At 45.6% G+C, this 19,215-nt stretch overlaps 1 protein-coding gene across 1 annotated transcript in view; it reads left to right on the top strand.

Annotated features, from left to right (window-relative positions):
* Positions 1 to 18,714, top strand: part of MAML2 (mastermind-like 2 (Drosophila)) — a gene marked incomplete at its 3' end in the record, with an annotated part of 61,266 nt that extends 42,552 nt beyond the window's left edge. Inside the window, exons 3-4 of the mRNA XM_010189926.1 lie at positions 16,083 to 16,286; positions 18,603 to 18,714. Coding sequence (XP_010188228.1) covers positions 16,083 to 16,286; positions 18,603 to 18,714 — 316 coding nt within the window. The remainder of the gene's footprint in view (positions 1 to 16,082; positions 16,287 to 18,602) is intronic.
* Between the last annotated feature and the right edge of the window lie 501 nt (positions 18,715 to 19,215).

Below are 19,215 nucleotides of genomic sequence, written 5' to 3'. Positions count from 1 at the left end.
TCAGCCACGAGCAGACAGGCTGCAAAACAAAAGCTCTTTAAAGACAGGAGTAATAAACAAGGAACACGTTCACTTTAATGTCTAAAGGCATTCACAGCTCTCCTGTCTGGTAATGGTGTTGGCTATATGGACCTTGTAGGAATCAAAGGCAGAAAAAATTGATATTTCGGTCCAAATTCACCAAGACACTAATCTTCCTCACTTCCAAAGTCTGACTGGTTTTCAACTAGACCATCCCAAACAGAATAAACTTCAGTTCATCCTCACAGCTGGGAAAAAGGACTACACTACAAACATGGGACATGTCTTTATGTGAACACACTGAAAATACCCAAAACTGTGAAAATGAGTATTTTAAGTGTAATTATGAAGAGCTCTTTGCATGGTCTAGTGGGACGTGTCCCTGCCCATGGGACTGGATGAACTTTAAGGTTCCTTCCAACCTAAACCATTCTATGATTCTATTATTCTATATCCCACTAGTGTCAGGCTGAGGAAATTAAGAAACTTAAACATCTTTTTGGTCGTGGTCTTGATTGCTAACTTAGATAACAATGAAAGCAGGGTAAAAAGCTGCCCTTTTTTAAGGCAAAACCAGCTTTTTCTGATCAGTGGCATTACATTATCCTTTTCTACTAAGGGTATAATGAAGAAATGGCATAACAAAGAAGCTTTGCATGTAAAGATAATGCATGCGAGGGTAGTCCCACAAAATGCCTCTTCTCTATAATTTGTTTGCTTTCCGTCTTTATATGATGAGAAGGTATACAGTATTTCTGTGCATCCTTTGGCCTGCTTCCCTTCAAGTGTATCACAGCAGGTAAGAGCTTGTGTTTATGACAGAGCCTGGCCCAAAAGGATCTTTCCAATACATTGGCATTTGGATCCTAAATCTGTTACTACAGACTTGATGCCCATACAATATTTTATTCAGATTTCTTACCGTCAGGTGAGAATCATCTCATTTCAATGTGTAGTCTCATGTTCAAGTTAGCCCCCCATGTTCCTCCACTCAGCAGGCCAGAGGCACCTCTGGACTCACCCCATCCATTTCAGAGGCCAGACTCAACCAGTCACTCTTTGGAGGCAACAAATTCCATTCTCTCCACAAACAACAGGGAGAGCCTAGGTGACTGGATTAGATACCTACCTTTCTAATGACATGAAATGAATCCATTTCTGGCTCCTAGATGGGACAATACAGTAACTCCCAGCCATTGCATGTCTAGGAAGGGAGGGACTGGTGCTGTCTGAATCACTCAGCGCTCTCTGAAATTTAGATGCCGTAGTAGTTGCGACACCTAATTATCCATGTGTAGTAGGTGGTCCATATAGGAGTGCACAGCAGAGCAGCAGATGGGAGTTGCTGCTGTCAGATTAGATTGAGATTAGGTACAGCTTAATTAACACTTTATTTTCATTTGATTCGACTCTGATTAGTCAGACAAAAATTATTACAGATAAGCATGGCAGAAATCAAGAGGCACAGCTAACATTCCTATTATTAATAAGTCAAGGAAGCATTTTTACAGAGCAATACTTTGCTAGTAAGGGGTTATTCCCTGAATTTGACACTACTTTGGTCTGGAGAACAAGATGAACTTGGAAAGAGCTCTTTACCATGCCAAGCAACTGCTTCGTAAACCTGCCTTTTCTAGCTCTACACATCCCAAGCGATCTAATTTACATAATCATACGTATTCCAACACACATTTGAGGTACTTTGTGCCGTTTGTTAAAACTCACATTATTTTTTATCATATCACCTCTATATTTGTAATAACAAGAGGGACACAGAGAAGTTTTATGAAGACTCCTAGTAACTTTAGTAAAATTTATCAAGAGTTTTAGTGTCAAACCCCACAAATGTCACGTCAGAATTACTTGCTACCCAATGTCAAACCTTTGTCATGATATTCAAATATTCTGAACCCACAGTTCGACACATCACAAGACTTTTGCCCTTCCCCAAGTTAATTGACCTAATGAGGTGAATTCTTCTGTGTCAGAGACTCCTCCTGTTGTTTGAATCCACACAGTCTCCAGCCTGGCTTGCTCTTCCTGCCTGTAATATCTAAAAAAACCTACTAGATACATTTATGTGGCCCAAAGGCAAGGTCGCTTGCAGAAGCAGCCTGCAAAGCAGCCTTTGGGTAAAATTATTTCTGTGCAAGATAGTACAAACCAGTGAGGCAAGTAAATCCCATTTAAACCTTATTTTGAACATAAAGGAGGCATATGCTGTCTATTGCCCAGGAGTGAATCCAACTTTTGCTTTTTAGGGCAGGGAAAAGGATGTCACAAATCAAGACATTTATTCAGTAGAGCAAATATGCAGGTTTAGAACATCAAACATCCAAAGTAATCCAAGCTTGCAATAAATGAACACTTCTCTCTTGTCCTCAGTTGTTGTCCAACTGTCAGGACTGCGAAGGGATGACCTCTACAGGCCAAGCCAATTCAAACAAAGTCAACTCCTTTTTTTACCTCTGTGCTGTCTAACCAAGTATTTACAAAATGTAGTACAACTCAATGTAGCTCATTTAGTTCAGCTGGTTTCTCCTTTTGCCTTCTCTCCTCATAGCTAAGTGGTCAGCTGGGTGTTCCTACTTCATTGTTTTGTCTGAGCTGTCTGGTCCAACACATCTCAACAGGCATTGCAGATACCTATAAAAGGCTCCTTACTGTACTTTTATCTCTTCAGCTCTGCCACCAGACAGTGAGAAGGACATACCCCGTCCCCTGAAAAGCCTTATAGCAATAAATTGAATCTTTTCTTAGTTTATGTGTTTATTGTGTGGCTGTGACCATCAGGGTGCTGAATGTCTTCGTTCTGAAGTCTGCTTGCTGTCTTGTTCATGGATTGTATTCAAGGTCTCCAAAATGCTGGAGAAAATGTAAGCAATGGAATGTTGACAAAGGATTTCTATATTAGTTGCTTCTAAAGCTTATACTACTTACATATATTTTTAGTGTGTGCTGTTAGACTGAGGAGGAAAGGGTTTGTGTAGAGAACACAACAGCTTTGGGAGGGCACTGACATAATTCCTCTCCATGGGCATTAGAGGCTAAGTGCCAGCCAAAGCCAGGCTATACATTCAACAAAGCAAAGTTCGCAGTGAAATTTCCTTCATCTGCATTTTTGCAGGCACATGAAACAAGGACACAAGGACCTCTCCAGACAGAACAGCAGGAACATGGGAAAATGAAACAAAACATTTTAGCAGCTGCAAAGAGAACTAGTACTCATGGCAACTTAATTAAGAAGTCATGTTAAGCTAAAGGATGAGACAAAAGAGAGAGGTCAGGTCACTCTTCAGCCACGGACCCAATCCCACCTTCATGCAAAGATGGGGGCAGAAATTTAATCTCCCCAGTGCCTCCTCAAAGTCCTTGCCAGACAACGCTGTTGTGCCCCACAGCAAAGCCCAGGGCTTGTCTGGCAGGGGAGGCAGCCTGAGTGTAACAGATTAACCAGAGACCCTCATCCTTGCACTGTGGGGTACCGACCTTTGCTATTTCCCAGATGTGGGAAACGCTACAGCGTAATTTGAGGATGATTTCTAGACACAGGCAATTGCAATTGCACTTTCCCCTGCTCAGAGAAAGAGAACAGGACAGTGATAGCCTGTCCACCTGTTGTTCTTCATACATGAGTAGGCCTATTTAAAAACAGGGATGCAAAACAGGTTTTTACTGCTCTTGCACAAGAATAATGCAAAATGAGCAGAAGTCTGAGAAGGTTTTTGTTGGCACCAACCTTCCCATTCTCCGGAGTCGCACGTTATCTGATAGCTGGAATACGGCAGGCCCTGGATAGTGTGTTATTCTTTCCCACGCTGCAAGATTTAGGCAGTAAATAGCTTAAATAAATGCCAAAAGAATAATTCTTTTTTACTTCATCTGATTTAAGGAAGCCTTTCCTCAGATAATTCCTCCCAGGCATGCGGTCCAAGGCAGGACTAGTCCCTGGTGGTTCGAGCTATTCTGACCTCTGTAGCTGGCTCCAGTTCAGCTTTCTAAAGGTTGGAGATAAAGAACAGAAGAAACAACTCTCTACATCCAAGTACTGTTGTACATTTATTTGAGCTTAGCTCAATGAGATGCCAGGCTCTCCTTGAAGGGCCTATGCCTTTGTACAGTGGTAGTGGCCCTTTGTCACTTTTGATTAACCTTTTTTTTTCCTGAAGCCAGTTTAAAAAAGTAACCACCATGTCCAGTAATGCAACCAGAGGGGCAGTGAGGCAGCTGATAAACTCTCATGAGGGGAATCCTGGCCAGGCAAAGAGCTAAACTCTGCAGGGCTGAAAGCAGAAGTGGGTGAGCTCTGTCTGCATGACATCCTGTCCCTCAGGCATGTCAGCCGTACCACTCAGTTTGTTGTCTGAAGACTTGCTGAGAGTGCACTTAATCCTACAGTCTATGTCATTGTTTAAGATATTAAACAGTACTGGTTCCAATATGGACCCCTGAGGGACACCACTCATCACTGATCTCCATCTGGACATCGAGTCATTAACCAGTACCCTCTGGATACGACTGTCCAACTAGTTAGGCATTCACCTAAGAGTCTACCCATCAAATCCATACCTCTCCAACTTAGAGAGAACGATGTTATGGGGAACTATGTCAAAGGCCTTACAGAAGCCCAGATGGATGATATCCCTTGTCTACTGATGTGGTCACTCCATCATAGAAGGCCACCAGGTTGGTCAGGCAGGACTTGCCCTTGGTGAAGCTATGCTGGCTGTCTTGAATCACCTCTCTGTCCTCCATATGCCTTAGCGTAGCTTCTACAAGGATCTGTTCCATGATCTTCCCAGGCACAGAGGTGAGACCGACAGGTCGGTAGTTCCTAGGGTCCTTTTCTGCCCTTTTTATAGATGAGTGCAATGTTTCCCTTTTTCCAGTCACCAGGGTCTTCACCTGACTGACGTGACTTTTCCCATACCATGGAGAGTGGCTTGGCGACTACATCAACCATTTCCCTCAGGACTCTGGGATGCATCTCATCAAGTCCCATAGACTTGTGTCTGCTCAGGTTCTTCAGGTGGTCACAGACCTGATCTTCTCTTACAGTGGGAAGGATTTTGCTCCCCCAGTCCCCGTCTTGTGGTCCATCCACTTGAAAGGTGTGGGAAGAGAGTTTGCCAGTGAAGACTGAGGCAAAATATTTGTTGAGTACCTCAGCCTTCTCTTCATCTGTTATTACTAGTTTGCCAGTTATGTTAATTAGAGGAATACACTTTCTTTGACCTTCCTTTTCTGGTTGACATACCTGTAGAAGCCCTTCTTATTATTCTTTGGATCCCTTGCCATGTTCATCTCCAGCTGTGCCTTGGCCTTCCTGACCCCATCCCTACACAACCAGATAGTGTCCCTGTACTCTCCCCAGGATACCTGTCCCTGCTTCCACTGCCTGTGCATTTCTTTCTTGCCCTTTGGTTTGGCCAGCAGGTCTTGACTCAGCTATGCCAGTCTCTTGCCTTCCTTTCCTGATTTCTTACATCTGGGCATCAAGAGCTCCTATGTCCTATGGAAAATGTCCTTAAAGATCTGCCAGCTCCATTCTGCTCCTTTGTCCCTGAGGGCAGTTTTCCAGGGGATCTTATTGACTAACTCCTTGAGCAGCTGGAAGTTGGCTTTCTTAAAATTCGGGTTCCTGACATTACTGTTTGGCTGACTCAGAGAAGGAGTATTCAGCGCCATTGAAAAATAAAACCCAATAAAGCCATATTGCTTCCTACATCTTGAGTTCATAGAGAAAAATGAGGCAAATCCCGGAAGTGCTCTCTAAGAAACCTGGTGTTTTCGCATTTTAATGAAGCTGCTGTTGGCAGAGACAGATGATAGATTTGTAGAACCCTCAGAATGCTGCAGCCACTGGCACCATTTGTCACACTCATCAAGAGCAAGAGGGGATGGCAGGAGCCTAAGGTTTATGTCAATTCCCACGAACTAACACCCATCAGATTAAGTGGGTTTATAACAAAGATACTGATAATTATAAAGGAAGGAGAAGGTCCTTCAGCAACAAGAGAGAAGACCACTGTTGGGGTTGTGTGCTAGTGACTCATTTAATACCAAGTAGATGGGCAATCATACGTTCTCCATTGAACTTTGCGTTGTGCACTCACACCAGCACTGTGGGCTGCCACAGTGGAGAGAAGATTTACTGTCACCTCCACCCCTTCTGTGCCCAGTGACACTTGGGGATGCTGATTTTGGTTAGCATCAGTCATTGTCCCGGGACGAGTAACTTTGAACAAAGAGATCCAGTCCCACCTGAGGCTTTAATCAACGCACGGAGACGCAGATCAGGGCCATTCTTCACACATTGCATTTCAGTATTCGGCATTGTTTTCCATCGGAGTTCAGAGCTGTTTGTTTAGAAAGCAGATCCCAGGAGGCTCCAGTTTAAGGATGCTCAAGTTCTTGCTGTGTTTTCTCAGCAGGAGAGCTTTGATCTTAATAAGTGTCTCTGACAGTCATGTCACCCATGTTGTGCCCACTTGTATTCAAGTGTTTGGTCCTAGTGATGTGGTTTTTCTGTTTTTGTTCTTGTTCTTTGTGTTTAATTATTTTTTTCTGTCTTCATTAAATATTTCGTTCAGGTTGCCTGCTCCCTCATACCCTCCCACAGAAAAACTGACATTTTATGGTGTTGACTTTGCTTTGTTTTATTGCTTGAGGAAAATTTTCACATTATGTCATCATCTTTTGGCGTTTTTTTATTGTTATTTAGAACTAACACAAATGTGTTTAAACTGCAGACAATGAATAGGGAGGGTGAATCCTATATGAGGAGGGATATAGAAGGTGCAAAGAAAACCCAGATAAATGCCACTGGGAAAAGCTGAGAAAACTAGAGAATAGCCTGGAAATCAAGGGGATAGAAAATTACAGTGATTTGCTATAGGATTTTGCATTAGTATTTATGATGGAAAAGAAGAGGCACAAACTGCTTTAGGTCTGTTGGAAAGTGATTATTTTGCAAATGCAGCACTAGTGCTGACCTGATCTTACAGAGGCAGCACTGGGTGGGTTCAGGTCTGGAAGCGGCTGCATTCACGCAGTATCCTCATGAGCTAAATGTGCCTCAGCTCAGTGTCCCTCAGCGTGGTCTGTCTTTGAGAACAAACAGTGGCCTTTGAGAGTAAATACTCCACTCTCAGCTGGTTCACTTGGCACTGCTCCATGCGGTCTTGCTGCCCAGGTCTCTACAGGTGCAGGGCTCTCTGGACCACACTCCCCTGTACAGTGCCCCTATGCCCTTGGGTTAGTGGGACTCTCAGAGTTGTTGCAGGGAGGGAGAGATGAGCATGAGGCGTCAGGATGACATGCCAAAAAAGACACATGTTATATGTAAGCCCATTTTATGTGAGACTTCAGTGTCATTTTTAGCACTGCTCTGTAAACTGCATATTTAAATATAAGGACGTATGTATGAGAGTGCCACCTATAACTGAATTCACCCAACACATCCTCTTACAAGACCCTGGTTTTGATTGCTTATAGTTTTTCTAAGTATGCTGAAATACTACCTCAGGCTAGATAATTTTTGGGAAAGATAATAAACATATGGCAATGAGACAAGAACATTCAGATTAATAAGGTGTATGTAACCAGAGATAATATATGCCCACACTAAAGATACAAACAGATGATCGTAAGTGTTTTTTTCATGCAGTTTAGGAAGTTTTCATTGCCTCAGCTGGAAATTACCACTCCTTAGCACAGACATAGAGCCTGCGAGCGTGCATGTACCTTGTCCTGAAGCACTGGGCAAGACAGGTCCACTCACACCAACTCTCCTCCTAGCTGGAGGAGTGGCAGTTTCTTAAAAACACTCTAATTTGCTTCCCTGTGATTGTATGATGATAAACTCAAGGGCTTGGCTTGTTGCAGTATGGATATTGCATCTTACAGTCACTGCAAATGATAATGCTAAAGTAGAACACATCAGTATGTGTCTGATTTTGTAAAAAACCTGATAGGAGTCATCATCATTCATGCTTATTGGCGTATTTATTTCAACATAAGTTAGACCACGAGGTATTTGAACCTAGAGCTCCATACGGACTTCAGGAGGGTCTTTGCCCGTGTATGTTAATTAAGGCACTTTGCTGGTGTCTCTCTGAACCAGGTATCTTGTCCAGAAGGTGTGTGCTGAGGTCACTGCAAGCCAAGGGTGCCACTGTGCCCCTGTGGCTGGATGGAAATTCTAGCTCTGTTGAAGTCAGCTGGAGTTTTGCCATCAACTTCGATGGAGCCAACATTCCTGTCCTGATGCAGACGTTTCACAATAACCTCCTCTGTTGAACTTTCAACACGTGCATGTTATTTTCATTACAAATAAACAAAATCTTTCTAAAATGGAGGCCTTCATATATACATTATGCCAGAAGATCACATTAAAAGTTCATCACGATGCATGTGGTAAAATACTATTAATCCATCCTTGAAGTCCCTGGGAAAATTTCTGACATGAACAAATCCCCTTTAGGTCATGTTGCCTGAATATACAGCAATCAGATGTACAGCTGAGGGTTTATTATTTTTGCAGAATGCACATGCATTCCGAATTTGCCGTGCTCAGAAATGGAGACAAGACATTCATCTGTGTGCTTGGCTTTGGGAAAAGACATCTCTGTGTGTCCGGACACGGGCCCTGGTATAGCTCAGACAGGAAATCTGCCAGACTGCCTCGGCAGGAGGCTGCCTCCAACACGTGCAGCAAGGAACAAGAAATGTCTTAATGATTAATCACTGTCAACCTTTGTTCTCGTTAAAGACTTGATTGTCAGACAAGGCTCGTAATGAGGCACTGGTCCTGGGTCTGTTGCTATGGGATTGTGCAAGTGTTGAATCTGAGCCTCGGACCCTGCAAGACGCAGCTCCCACTTTGCCCAAGTTTAAGGGGGTTGAGGTGGGGATGTTGTTGTAAGAGTGCCTGCTAGTGGCTATAGGGCTGTGCAGCTCTCTGGGAGGAGAGTATGAAAAGAATATGAATAAATCACTAATGGCTGAAAATCAGTTCACAGGGATATCTCAGGAGAGAGCAGCTTCCTTGTTGGTGTTGACAAGGCAAAGTCCTGAAAAGGTTTCTATTAAGAGCTGCACAATAACTTACTATCTGTCAAAGTATCTCACTTGTGGTTTCTCACCGAAAGTGGGGATTGGCTCCTTTGAGGTATTTGATCACCCATTTTTATCTAGGAGATTATGCACAGTGTCCAGTTTTTACTGTTTTGATGTATAAACTTTAAAAATATTACAGGTTGACATCTCCCAGAAAATACAAGATAAGTGTAGAAATTTTGCAGCATAAAATCTCTGAGGAATCAAAAAAAGAGAAAAGTTTTAGAAACATTCATTGCTTTTGCAAGTTTCAGTGCAGCTTCTTGACCACTGGTTCGGGTTGCTCCACACCGTGCTGAGTAGTAGGAGAACTGGCTATTTCTGAAAACGTTCAGGGGCACACCAGTGTGTCCAAAAATCATGGCCTTTTAAAAAGCCTGGCCTCCCTGGCTCTCCCAGCAAGGGAGCAGTTGGGAGTTCTGAAGTTCTTATCCCTCTGCATGTTGAGTATCTGATGTATCCCTTGGTGTCCAAAACTATCACTTCAATGGGTGACCCCCACCCGTGAAGCTGCAGAAGTCAGGTATGTGCTCTTGGTTCATCACCATTTCGAGGTTCGTAGTACCTGAAAGGATTTGTCTACATTTCCTCTTTGAGCTCTGTTGCTGGGTTTGTTGGAGGAGTGACACAGCATTTGCTTCTTTTCCCTGGTTGGATGAAGGCACAAGTATTTCTGGCAGATAGCCTGGGCTTGTGAAATTGCAAATGCTGGTGTCCGTGTTTCCATGTGTATCTGCGTTGGAAACATGGTTGGCCTTGAAATTTTTGTCCTGAGAGCTCAGATGTTCACAGGAGAAAAACAGAGAAGATGGTCTCATGTAGCTAAGCCAACTTTTTATAAACACTCCACAAAATTACTGAAGGGAAATATTTTGCAGTCTTCACCCAGCTGTATCTCTGGATATTAGAGACAGGAAAAACAGCTCGTGAGATCTTGCAATATTCAGTTTTTTCAAATGCTGTTTATACATATGAATGTGATCTTATTGGAATGCATAAAACTACTCTCTGGCAGGGTATTAGGAGAAATTCAGCCTATAACAGTATCTTCTGCATGATTAGAGGATTTTAAGGCCCTCTATGCAACGTCCTTAGAAAGTGGTTCACTGGTGTGTGGCAGGTCAAGGGGTGTTCACAGTCACATGTCCAGGCACCTTACCCAGATGTAACTAGAAGCATCTAAAATTAGGAGTGTAAGGAAATGTTCCTGTTGTCTAATCTGGGCTTTAAACTTGTCCAAATTAGATATCTAGAGCCTAATTATACAGCCCGGTCCCTCTGTACAGGGAAGGGCGAGCTCAGGCAGGCAGTTCAGAGGGAATCTGATCTAAGCCTTTGGTTAGAGACCTAAAGTCAGAGCAGACTCACTATTATGCTGTATATTCCAGATACGCAGAAAAAGGTTGAATAGTTGAGGTGCTCAGGAAGATGCTTTTTTGCACCCTCATCAGGCCAAACAAGCCATAAGGCAAGGGAGAATTGGGCTGGCTGTGTTTCTGCCCACTCTTGTGTTATTTCCAGCCCTCATCAGATCAGATCAGATCAGATCCTCAGCAACTACAAATCAGCGCAACCTCAGGAACTCCTTGGGGCTCTCACAGTGTGCACTGGCACTGAAAGCTGCCCTCTGCACTCCAGTCAGAGTTATTCCTAAAAAGAAGAAAACACTTTAGCTTTTTCACTCTAACTAAAAGACGTGTTACCCTACAGGCACTCTGCCATGTTCCTGCTGTAGTTTTATTGTCTTGTCAGAGGCAAGGACACCAGCAGGCAGTACATGGACTTCAGATGTTCAGCAGAAGGGGTGTTTCTGCTTGCTTGAGATGTAGCAGAAAGGAGGTGGCTCAGAAGGGGGCTGACAGGTGCTGAGACCAGAGCACTCTGTGCATGGCTTCCTGAAGTTGGATGAGTGAGATCGGCTTTTCTGAACAAGCCTGGTACTGCCCTGTGCTTAGACCCAAGGCACATTGGAGGACCCCAGTTTCTGGCTGTGGAAAACAGCATGCCAGCTGAGGCAATGGAGGTTCACACGAGGGGGTCACGGGGAGGCTGGGCTTTGCCACCAGCCTTGCACCACCCTGAAACTGTGTGGCAGGACTTTGGTGAGCCACTCGAGTCCTCCTCACTCCTCCTCCTCCTCCCAGTGCTCAGTCCAGGGTGGTCCACAGTCAAAGCACAGTGCCCTTGAGAAGCCTGGGCAGGACAGGATCCTGTGGTCAGGACAGCCACTAATCTCTGCATAAATCCACAGAGGCGCCTTGTTCTCCACCATCCTCACTCTTGGCTGTGACGCCAATTAACACAACTGAATCCAACTGTTGACAAGGGGCATCTTCATGCACAGGTGTGGTCACCACACCAACGGAATTGTGCACAGCTCGTCCCCTGGAAGCAGTTTTTGCTAAGGCCGGCACCTGTCGCTGAGCAGGTTTCCATGAATGGATCTGAAGTCTTTTCCTGTCTCCTTTTAGTTCTTTGTTTCTCTAATGCAAAAGGAGAGTGAAAATCACCTGACACTGTGCACAGAATGAGCTGCCCCACAGAGGAACAGAAAGGTGGAAAAATTCACCCCCTCCTTTTGAGGAGAAACCGACAAGAAGCAGAAGCCCAGCACTCCTGCCTGGGAAGCGAACAGCCTCTGCAGGAATTGCGGTTTAGTGAAAAACTGACCATTGTTCCCCTTCTGTCTCACCAAAATTATTCATCAATTCAAGGTGTTTGGAAGAGAAAGAGGTGAAAGGTTTGCACATTCTTTTCCAGCCAAGTGTCCTAAAAAGATTCTGAACTAGGAATGTAGAAATGCAAGCTTGCGAAAGCTTTCAGGGGATCCTGACAAGCTTTGGAGAGAAAGGGAGAGGAGAGAGGAAGGGAAGAAGGTGCCCTTTGTCCCAGCGGCACCATCGCACTCTCCAGCCTCACATTGCTGCTGCTGCTGCTCAGCATAAAACCAGCGATCAGGAAAATCTCTGTCTTTCCCTGGTAAACACAAAAACGTATTGCTGTTCTGTGAAGCCTTTCATCCACCTCTCTGAGGTCCATCGAGGAGCCTCTTCAGAGCAGCGTGGAAGGAGCCTGTGGCGTTGTGGGCTTGGGAAGGGAGGGATGCCCGGTGCTGCCCCCAGCTCCTTGCCATGGGCTTGGCCCATAGAACAACATTTGGTGTCAAAGATTTAAGCAGCAGCATGGGGGGGTCCTGGCACAGGAGAGACCCTGCAGTGAAGAGCTGCATGAGCCCAGGAGGTGCTGGACAGGGCCTCGCTGGTGTGAACTGCCAAACCTGGCAGGGCACAGGCAGGACAGAGGTTGGTCAGGCTTGTCCTGCACAGGGAGGAGAGAAGAGGAAAAAGAAAAAGAAGAGACGAGAGAGAAGAGAAAAAAGGGAAGGGAAGGGAAGAGGAAGAGGGAGAGGGAAAGGGAAGAGGAAGAGGGAGAGGGAAAGGGAAGAGGAAGAGGGAGAGGAAGGGGAAGAGGAAGGGGAAGAGGAAGGGGAAGAGGGAGAGGGAAAGGGAAGAGGAAGAGGGAGAGGGAAAGGGAAGAGGGAAGAGGAAGAGGAAGACAAGAGAAATCTGTTTTGGAAAGATATGTCTGTAAGAAGGCAAAACCTCCCTTCATTTGAATGAACACAAATCAGCTACCACAGGGATAGTGAAAGGCAAAGTCAATCTTCAGTGTTTTGATTTACTGCTAATTTAAACATTTGAGCATAATGTTCTTTGTGATGCTTATGATCAAAGGCCCAGTTGTGCTCCCAGCTCTGAGGAGCTCTCACTGCCTCTGCCACCCTTCCTGCTTCTCCTGGTTTTTATATCTCACTGTAACACCAGAGAGCAGGGTGCCACACTTCTGCTTTGCACCTAGAGCTTCGCTGAGCTGGAGTTTCGGCACCAGGAGAGCAGGTGAACACTCACTCAGCCCTTGGCTGCTGCCTCAGCCTTGGCTAGCACCAGACATGGCTCTGCTGCAGGGCTGGAGGGACACACAGGTGGTGCCAGCAGTGGAGCAGGAGTTGGGGGTGAACCCAGACAGACACTTGTGCCTGTATGGTGCTGCCAGCCTGTCCCTGACACCCAGGATGTGCTCTCGGTGGCATCTCCTCTTTGGAGGCAAAGCAGGGAGAGGGTCACCTTCCCCATGCAGGGAAGCAAGATGGTGTCACCGTGCAGGCAAGCACAGGGGACTCCTGGGGCAGTGGCACCTTGGGCAGAGGTGCCCCTGGGTGAGGAGCCACACATGTCCCACTCAGGGCTTTCTTTGGGCAGAAGTTTCTGAAGTTAAAGTGCATAAACCACAGGCATGGGAGCCCAGGAATGAAGCTCAAAAGGCCACCAGCAGCTTTAGATGTGTGAAGTCGCAGTAATGCTGCTGAAGTAAAGCCAGGCTTAGGGCAGGGTGAAGCGAGTCAATAAAGGTAGGGCAGCTACAACCCAAATCTGCCCATCCTTGGCAGAGATGTTGGAAAGCGTGCTTTGTCCAAGTGCAGTGCAGAGCCCCGCATCCCTGGCAGCGGTGTAACCCTTCTGCCTTCTGATCTGCAGTGATACAAGAGCAGGGTGAGAGTAAGGCCCAATAGCACCCATTCACCATGGGTTAAACTGCCATGCAGCACATCCCTGATGTATTAGGAAGTTCTTCCTTCTCCCATCGCATCACTGCCGATGGACGATCAGCAGGCAGGAGAAGTAACACATTGCAGATTCATAGGCTCACACTGGCATTTCATGAATAGCAGAGAAAGGACCAAGTGCAAAAAACCCAAACTGGCTCCAAGTCGGTGATTTATACTGTTTTCTCAAGGCCTGTTTGCCAAGCAGCTGGTGTTTTGTGCCAACCGCTATCACAGAAGAGCTTTCTTTGATAGGTATTATGAATGGACACTACCCGGTTTATCTTAAAACAAAATCCCTCCCCATAGCTTATATGGGCTGGCAGGGGATGAGGGAGAGAAAAAGTTGGGCTTTGTTGGGTTTTTTTGTAATGCAGGACTATGAAAGCACATTTGGGGGAGCCTGCGTTATCTGAGCAAAAACACAACAGATGAATTCTATTAATGAATGTAACATGTGTCTGAGTTCAAGCTAGAGTTGTCATTTGAATATAGAAGTCAAAGCCAAGTTATTTTAACATATTTTTCTTTTCAAAATATTTTAAGAAAGAAAAAAGTTTGCGCAACAACTTGGCAAGCAGGTCTGTTGAGAGGAGGTATTTTCTATCTTGCAGCTAGCATAAGGGCTGAAAAATGTGGCAGTGCCGAGCAATCCCGGATTCCTTCTGGAACTGAAAGAAAGTGTGCAGGATATAATTGTGTAAGAGCCCAATAAATTTTGAAGGGTGGGTTTGTAACACTGCCCGGGGGGCTGCAGGTGGCTCCAGTAGAAAGTCATGGCTTTTATTTCAGTAACAGGACGTCAAAACTTTATCTAACTAGCTATGCACTCGTGTGGCCCCACCTAAAAGTCACAGAATTATTTAAAATAGAAATTCCCATCACAATCATCGTGTTTCTTCCATGCCAGATGGTAGAAAGATAAGTTGGATTAGGTTGGTGCGTGTGTTATCTGAGGCTGGGGGGAATGGGCAGTGCAAAAGCTAAGGCACAGAAATGAGCTTTTCTGGAGTTTGCAATGAGCATCAGTGCTCCACGGTCACCAGGGCATGGGAGGCTGCACCTGGCCAGTCCTTGCTTCGCTGTGGGTCAGTCAGTGTTTCCCTGGGTGCCATGGGAGGCAATGTCTATGGAGCACAGGCAGTAAACCAGACCTTGTGACTGCACCTCAGTATTGCAGGAACGACTGTGTAACAGGGAGCATCAGACTCCAGCTGCAGATTCCTGTGTTGTGGGGCAAATATGCTGCTGTATATCAGGTTATACAGAATTGAGTGGTTTGATTCCTATCGTGAATTACAACAAAGTGGAATCAGAAAACTGATGTTTCTCATTACTCCTGTGACCTCTCTAGTGTCTCCTATTTTCTTTGTAGCTTGGCAGCTAAGGAGCACCTATCATCAAGTGATCCAACATAGGCTGAGTATTTTTGTGGGGTAACATATATTTGTGTGCAGACTGAGAAAACTATTCCCTATATTTGGTAAAGGTCCAAGTACCAAACGCTGGTGGAGCAAGTAAACAGAAAACAAACTGCTGCCAAGGGAAACCATGGGTAGAAAAAAATGAGCAGCATATTGTCATCCCATGTTCATTCTCATCCTGTATATTCATGGTCTGAGTCCCCAAGGACCTTCCCCATTGCCCCCAAGATGACGTTTTGCCATCCCTTCCTCATGCAGCAGCATATGGGGAAGAGAAAACAGAGCCAGATCCATCACAAAGACCAGGGAGACCCTAAAGCCCTCTTCAAAGCCCTGTCCAGTTACACATTTGTTTTACCAAGGAAATTTATAAACTCTAAGCCTATTTAGTCCTGCCACCAATGAGAGACAATTAGCAGTCTCTCAGAGGTTGCTTTTGTCAGGGAGGTGGCAGGACGAATGAGAGCGGCACCACTCACCCCACCATGAATTAACAACTTACCGCTCCTGTATTTGATAAGAATAGGTGCCACTCCTAGCAGTGGGTCTGTAACCTCTCGCTGCTGCTCGCCAGATGGTAGGAACCAGCAGATGCTGAGTTTGTTCCCTTGTGGTCAAAGTGCCATGTGGTCCAATGCAAGTTTCCTGCAAGATCCCCAGGACGGCTCTGTTACTTCTGTTAGCGTTTCCCAAGCTCCTGGTACATTGAGGTTTTCCACTGGAACCACCTGGCACATTTTCAGAGTCTTCCATGGGCGATGAAGTTACTCAATCCCCTTCTTATTTTGACACAGCCTTTGTATCAGCCACTTGTCTTGCGAGTCTGTGGCCTGTGTCCTGTACTTGAGGATTATTTCCTTTTCCTGATGCTTGTTATTATTTTCATCCTTCACGAGCCATTTCTTCTGTTTCAGGATCAACACTCCGTGGTAGGCCAGGGAGCTGGCCCCACTCCAAGCTCCAGTTCTTGCTCAAATCCAAACACTGGAAGTGGTTACATGAACTCATCCCAGCAATCAATGTTGAATCAGCAACTCATGGAAAAGAAACAGGCTCTGCAACGGCAAATGATGGAGCAAAAACAACTCCTTCTACAGCAGCAGATGTTGGCAGAAGCTGTAAGTCTTCTAATTCCTTATTTAACATGGAAAAGATTATCATAGAAACAATAGAAAAGAAAGCTAAGACAGGGAGAAGAAAGCCCCCAAAACTTCAAGGTCATTTTGGCAATGCCTAGACCTTCTAGAGCATGCCTCATATTTTTCAGCACTTTGCTAAGCCCTTTTGAAACCTTCCTCAGTTTATATGAAACAACTCAAATTTCCAAGCTACTGTGGTTTCATTATGAGAACAGTCTAAGCATATGCTTAATTTGTGAATGTTGTCAGTGGTTTTCTTTGCAAGTTAAGCTAAGGTGCACTGCTCTGCTGCTTCAGCCACACAGGAAAGTTGACTTCCAGGTTCTGCAACCTAGGCAGCATGGTAATAAAATGCTTGTGTGTAAACAAGGATGAGGTACATTGATTTTAGTGTTCAGCACAAGTTTGTGTGGTTGGCTGGGGTCAGTCCAGCCAGAGTCCTTCTTTCTCTGCTTTTCTTTTTTTGCATTTCCAGATATTTGTAGCCACTTCTTCTCTTGGTATCAGAGAGACTAATTGAGAGTTTCTGATCATTTTATGAGGCATGGAGGATATTTGTGGTCTTGTTAGGAGTGATAAATACTAGAACCCACTGATTTTGTTCCATCAAACTGGCATTGCCATTGATACAGCACAAACTGTCAGCTGAAAGTGCTTCATGTTCCATTATCCGTGTCCAGAGCCATGTGGGTGAAGTCCCAGCTGCCCAGAGCAGTAGCACGTGCCCTCTGCATCCTCATATTCACCATTTCTCGGAAGTCCTGCTTGCAAAAGCATGGAGAAGAGAGAAGTCCTAGAAGAGGAGCTGAGCTTGGCACGTCCTTGGGGCAGGCAGAAAGCAACAAGGTGCCCTGTGGCACCTGGGGAAGGGCTGCAGGGAGGATTCTGGGGAGGGATGGAGGTGCCACCACCTCCTGCTTTGCTTGTCCCAGGCTGCAATGACAGCAGACCTTGAGCCTGTGGCTTATTTACCTCAGCGTTAGCCTACAGGGCAGACCCATTCATGCTGGCCTTACATTTTGAATCCAAAACTTCTTTTCTCTGTGAATATGTAGACTCAGAAATACTGGTACATTTAAAGTGCTTCTAGCAGAAGAAAAAACAGATTTTTCATGAGAAAGTCGGTTTGCGTGCTGTCTTCAGGCAGAAGTTTCCCACATTACTCTGATGGACATCCAGCACCAGCCAGGCCCTGACTCTTTTTCACACTGACAAGCCAGTTTGCTATTCTAGCAACTGAGCACAAAACACAGGTGCATTGCAGAGGAGTGAAGCCTACCCAGCAGATGCCCAGTAAGCACAACTTCAGGAGGCGTGTGTGCACTGGCAATGACCTACCAGTGACTGAAGTTGTAAAATCCACATTTTCCTGCCATGGGGTCATGTAACCCAAGGAGTTGTTGCTCATGGGCAGGCAGTAGCACTTTGAGAGCATCAAGTGACAGTGATGCTGTTTGATCGATTTGGCATTGGCTCTGGTGCCTGTGCTTTCCAGATCTTCATGAACACAGGGCAGTGAGTCAGATTTCAAGGACTCAGATTTCTATCCTTCCTTCACCAGAGATGTGTCCCTGCAGGCCCAAAATAAAAAACAATCTCCTCTACTAATCATCCCCAGTGAGGAGAGGCACTGGGGAGGACAAAGCAACAGGCTTTGCTGAGTTTTGTGGGAGCTCCTTCAGGGTAGGAGGAAGGACAGAGCGAGGAATGGGCATGGCTGGGGTTGGGGTTGAGAAGCTGAAATGCTCTTTGCCAGCTGTGCACGCTAGGAGGTCAGCATGGTTGAAATGAGTTGATGAACATGGACGCAGTCAAGGGGCAGGTGTGGACCTTGCAGGTCTGGACCTTTGTTGCTCCCCAGCTGCATCCCAGCTGTGTGTTTGGGTTAGACCTGGGTGTTTGGTTTGTCTTTATGCTTTCTCTGAAAGGAAACCCAGCTGCACAGGCAGGGAGGGAGCCATGAGGAACCATCAGGCCCCTCTGTCTGATGAGCCTGGTGGGCAAGACGGCGTGGATGTCAGAGGACACATCTGCAGTGCAGAGGTGGCCAGTGTTCGCAAAGGCTGAGCAAGTGTCGGTGATTTTAAGGAAAGTCAGACCAGTCTCAGACAGTACAACTAGTGTAAAGGTTTCCATACAGGCTATAGTGGGTGAAGGCACAGGTTCACAGCTCCTGGTAAAAGGATACAACACTTCAGCTTTGTACATAATGAGGAAAGAAAGAGGCAGGCAAAACACAGAGCCAGGAAAGCATAAAGAAAAGCAAATTGATATATTTCCTCTCTAATCCTCTAGGAGAAAATCACTCCACAAGATCAGCTGAACAGACACTTGACACGACCACCACCAGACTATAAAGACCAAAGAAGGAATGTGGTCAACATGCAACAAGCAAGCCAATACTCCGGTAAGTGCCCATGTGCTAAATGAAATTGTTTCCCTCCTTCCTTCCTGCAGCTGGAAGACCATCCAGAAGAGCCATGCATAATAACAAGGCCCTGATTTTCTGAATATCCACATACAGCAGCACAGAGCCAGTGAGTGGTGGCTGCTGCTCTCCTGTGCTGTTTACCTCACTGCCCTGCAGCACTGACGAGTGCTGATGTACAATCTGGAGAACCAGCAGGTGGTTCATCCAGGCTGATGCTGCGTGTCTCAGGCACAGGGAAGGAGGTGGCCCTCTCGTTAGCCCTGCCTGAGAGAGTGCACCCAAATACTTGATACAAAGGTGTTGTCTTGACTACGCAACCTTGCTCTATCCAGATGCTTCTCTCATGCACGTGGTACATTTTGCTTCGGAGACTGAGATAAGGACCATCCATCCCTTTGAATGGCAGCTCATGTACAGTGTGAGGACTCGTATGACACCATCATAGGCAACCAGAGTGATCATCTGACCTTTTGGTGG

The sequence above is a fragment of the Mesitornis unicolor genome, unplaced genomic scaffold, assembly GCF_000695765.1.
Source record: "Mesitornis unicolor isolate BGI_N332 unplaced genomic scaffold, ASM69576v1 scaffold6338, whole genome shotgun sequence".
Taxonomy (NCBI): domain Eukaryota; kingdom Metazoa; phylum Chordata; class Aves; order Mesitornithiformes; family Mesitornithidae; genus Mesitornis; species Mesitornis unicolor.
This window is presented reverse-complemented; position numbering and strand designations above follow the sequence as displayed.